This window comes from Suillus bovinus (genome assembly GCF_016758785.1).
Source record: "Suillus bovinus strain UH-Sbo-P2 chromosome Unknown EDB93scaffold_153, whole genome shotgun sequence".
Lineage (NCBI taxonomy): Eukaryota > Fungi > Basidiomycota > Agaricomycetes > Boletales > Suillaceae > Suillus > Suillus bovinus.
The window spans coordinates 8,058-12,026 of NW_024542209.1; the positions used below are offsets into that span (position 1 = coordinate 8,058).

At 42.5% G+C, this 3,969-nt stretch overlaps 1 protein-coding gene across 1 annotated transcript; it reads right to left on the minus strand.

Moving 5' to 3' along the window:
* Positions 1-1,149: 1,149 nt before the first annotated feature.
* On the minus strand, positions 1,150-2,593 carry EDB93DRAFT_1109325 (uncharacterized protein; the record flags this gene model as incomplete). Its single annotated transcript, XM_041447955.1, has 8 exons — positions 1,150-1,311; positions 1,367-1,405; positions 1,501-1,561; positions 1,585-1,768; positions 1,823-1,858; positions 1,988-2,053; positions 2,111-2,323; positions 2,416-2,593. The coding sequence occupies 8 exons, from the start codon at positions 2,591-2,593 to the stop codon at positions 1,150-1,152; spliced, it is 939 nt and encodes a 312-aa protein (XP_041300969.1).
* Between the last annotated feature and the right edge of the window lie 1,376 nt (positions 2,594-3,969).

The window sequence follows — 3,969 nt, forward strand, 5'->3', positions numbered from 1 at the left end:
GCTGCCTGTAAGGATCAATAGCGTCAACTTCATATGTTTTGTGAGTGTTCTCATTTTTTCTTTTTTATGTTTTAACTAGAAGGTTATTTATGACCTTGCAATAGAACACATCTTTCACATGAATCAACCACATGTCATGGTTGGCCCATGAATAGAATCATGACAAGCTTTGACATTTTGCAAGAGGTTGATGGCGCTGGGCACGGGAGAGTTTTACTTATCTGAATATGAGACCTACCACACGAATAGATTTGTCTGACTGTTTTGTGGTAGATTCTTTCCCTTCTTGACCTCAAGGAGTTTAGAATAGGAAAACTTCAAAACATTGCTAAGTTGCTTTGACATGCGCAAAATTCATCGCCAGAAATTCTTCCAAGATAACATTTCATGCAGAAAGCATGAGCATGATCAAGACGACGGTCTGCAGTTTGGCTAAAGACTTTGTCCACTCCCATATTACATCCATTCTGTCACCAAAACCCAAAATAATCACATTTTCTGCTCTATATTAGTTTGACATTGTGCCCTACAAATGCCAAACAAGACCAAATTGGATATACATACAACTGAGAACAGACCTCTACCATAACGTAATGTGGCTGAAAATCATGCACCATGCCTCGTTTCACTTCTTCCACAAACTTCGTTTCAACTTGAGTTTGAGAGCCAGGGAGAGCTGAACTCCTCCGAGCGAACCCTCACAACGTCATTTCTCTTGATCCCGTTCCTATTGTCGAAATTTTCGAGTTTCAAACTCCCAGCAGTGCATAGCATAACGAGATGAATCGTGTTTGACACATTGAAGTGGGCCTTGTGGTTGTGAGATTGATGCTCTTCCCAAGCCTCCAGAAGGCTGTACAATGCACAGGCAAAAGTGAGGATGGTAATAGTGGTAAGCGGTGAAGGTTCAAACAATTCAGATGGTTAGTCTGAACAATGTTGGGTCTTGCTGCCTAGATACATTGTCTAGAAGACAGTGTTCGACCCTAAAGGGTTTTTGTACTAAGCTCAAGGCTCAGAGAGAGAGGAAAACTACTAAGACTCAAACTGGTGGTGGAAACTGGTGAAGAGGTAACTTCATTATGTAAGCTACAAAATAGCAAACATAAGGTAAAGACAGTATCTACAAGCCTAGTCAGGAATGAGTCTCTACAGCAGCATTGTAGCAAACAGATATGTCAGCGAGTTCTTAGCCCAGTGAGTCCAGCCTATTGTCAATATGAACATGGTCCCATTGACTTGGGAAGAGAGGTTGTTTGGGATGTCATTATTGGGGACGCTGCCTACAGCCATAAACCCGGAGTGAAGGAACTGTAAAACAATGCTGGGTTAACTCAGACTATGTTGAACGGACCAGCAATCTTACCGTGGCAGAAAACTCGACAACACCACACCAGTAATCCTCCTAAGAAAGTCATAAGAGGTGGATCAAGATTGTATGACATGAAACTGATGAGCTCAAGGTAAACCTGTGTGTCATTGAGATTGTTATTGACATACTCGGTAGTGGTCGAGGAATAGATGGAATATAAGGTATCCCCAATTGTGCTGCTCATAAGTTCTTGCGAGTTGATTGATTGATACCTAGCAACTCCAGCGATAAATAACAGCAGCTCGGTGTTCTCTGGGTGGAAAGGAGCAGATAAGATGACCTCAGAAGAAATTTGTTCATTAGAATAATTGGCGTGGACTGTGGTTAACAGGGGAACCACTTTGCATGTGCTTGCTTTAAGGGAATTATACTTGTAAAACCCTTGTGTGAAAATGGCTACAAGAACAGATTTGGTCAATGACTCCAAATGTGTATATTTCAAGGGCTCACTGAAGCTTGTATAAGTTTGGTTCACATCTATTGGTCCTAGGCACACAACAGATGGAAGAAAGCCACTCCCTGATGACCTCATATTTTCCATTTGCATCCACCATGGTCACATATTTGCACGCTGTCAGTGAACTCTAAAAAAAATTGTTTAAGATTCAAACTTACTGATACCACAGTTTGCACTGATATTCCACAAGTGAAGACCGGTAATGGAGTTGTTGCTCGAAGCAGCTGCATTGGTATAGATGATGTAAGAGTTGTTCGTATCTCAAAGGTACTGTGTTTGACTCGAGTCAATGGCCCAGCAGCTGATATTTGCTGTCAACCCTTGTTGCCGCATCAAATAGTTTGTGCTGAAACCTTGAGGAATACTAGGCACATTGGAGTGTGATCCAGGTATGGCTCCTGTGTTGACTGTGACATTTCCACCAGAGATCCTGAGACAAGTACCATTAGCATCCAGAATTCCATCTGAGCCAGAAAACAACTCAATAGTAGTACCTGGGGCGCGTTGTTTGTAGTAATCCTTCATTGGTCATTAGAAGATCGCATATGTGTTGTTCAGATATCACACATGCTTCAGGAGAGCATACCTGTAGATTTAGTAACCTGCGTTGTTTTCACCATCTGTTTCCGGAGTGAGGGTGCTTGATACCAGCAAGGAATTTTGAACTTTGTCAGTAGAGCAGATATGGGTTTCCTTGTGCAGATTCCCGAGTCATAGACATAGTGGTTGCCAGATACAGAAGATCTGATAGACAGAGTAGACATGGAAGATCTCAGAGACACAAGGTGAGTTTGTACCATAGGCTCCTGGCCAAACAAAGTGACCACAAACTGTTTGTAGTCTGCCTGAACTCTTTTCTCCTCTGCTGCTAACAAGTGAGGACAACAATATGCTGAACTAAAGTTTCCATTGTGGCAGTGGCATCCTGAGATGCATGTAGTAGTATTAGCAGGACTTTTTTTTTTTTTCAATCTGATCATTCCACAAAGTTTGTTAAAATGAAAATAGAAAAGTAAGATAATATTAAGAACACAAACAAACTTGAAATGCTCCTTGCTGAAGTAGTAGTCAATCAGGGTACCTAAGGTGTGATAGGCAACTTGAATGTTTGAGATCTTCCACACAGGCAAGCACAGCTCCAAGGGAAACTACAGCATTCCAAGTGGTTATGAAATATGTTCCCCCCAGTGTCGTGGCTGATGTTGTATATATGAGTAGCACCCATGTCAGAACATACTGCTGGAGAAGGATAGACAGTTTTTACTGTTCTGGAGCAGGGACAACACCATGCTTTATAAGTGGAAAGATGAGAGAGTAGATGGATTGTAAAATTTTACAAGGTTGTCGCCAATCATCATCTCAGAGCACAACAGAGAACTTGCAAATCCAGCCACAAATAAAAAGAACAAGCTTCGCTTGCTAGTGGTAAAAGCCCAAGTAGATCATGGGACAAGCCAGCAGACACTGAGTAAGATGCAGTGTACACCACCCTGCAGGAAGAAAAATAATAACAAACAATCAACTGAGCAGCTACCCGGGACTCACCGCTATCTTGTCAATGGTGACCAACCTTCAATCGCACTCTTCTGTGGACAGGACTCCTTCCGATGTCAGGCATTGTACAAGGGACACAGTTTGATGCAGGTTGAAAAATGTATGGTTTCATACTACTACTATGTAGTAGTGCCAGTGACTGCAGCAGTGTCACTTAGGCTATCCTCGTACTAGCACTCTACAAGGTAGGTGACCGACCTTTCTCACTCTTGACTTTGAAACTGTGGATCTTCATTTCTTGAGCATTTCACAAGATAAGGGTCTTGACTCTTGAGGTTCGAAGCAGGTCATGAAATCTACAGTCGCCTGCCAGAGAGGACATATCAATTCTGATAATGTAGTAAGGTCGCCCCCTCAGGAGATCATATCTTCATTCTTCACAAGTTACTGACCTTTGCTCTCAGACTCGGAATTGTGGATTTTCCTTCCAATGTCACGCATCTCACAAAATGGTGCTAAGGTTTGACACAGGTCGCGAAACTTATAGTCGCCCCCTCAGAAGATCATATCCTCATCCTCTGCAAGTCACTGACCTTTGCTCTGAGCTTCAGAACTGTGGAACTCTCTCCTGATGTCAGGCATCTCA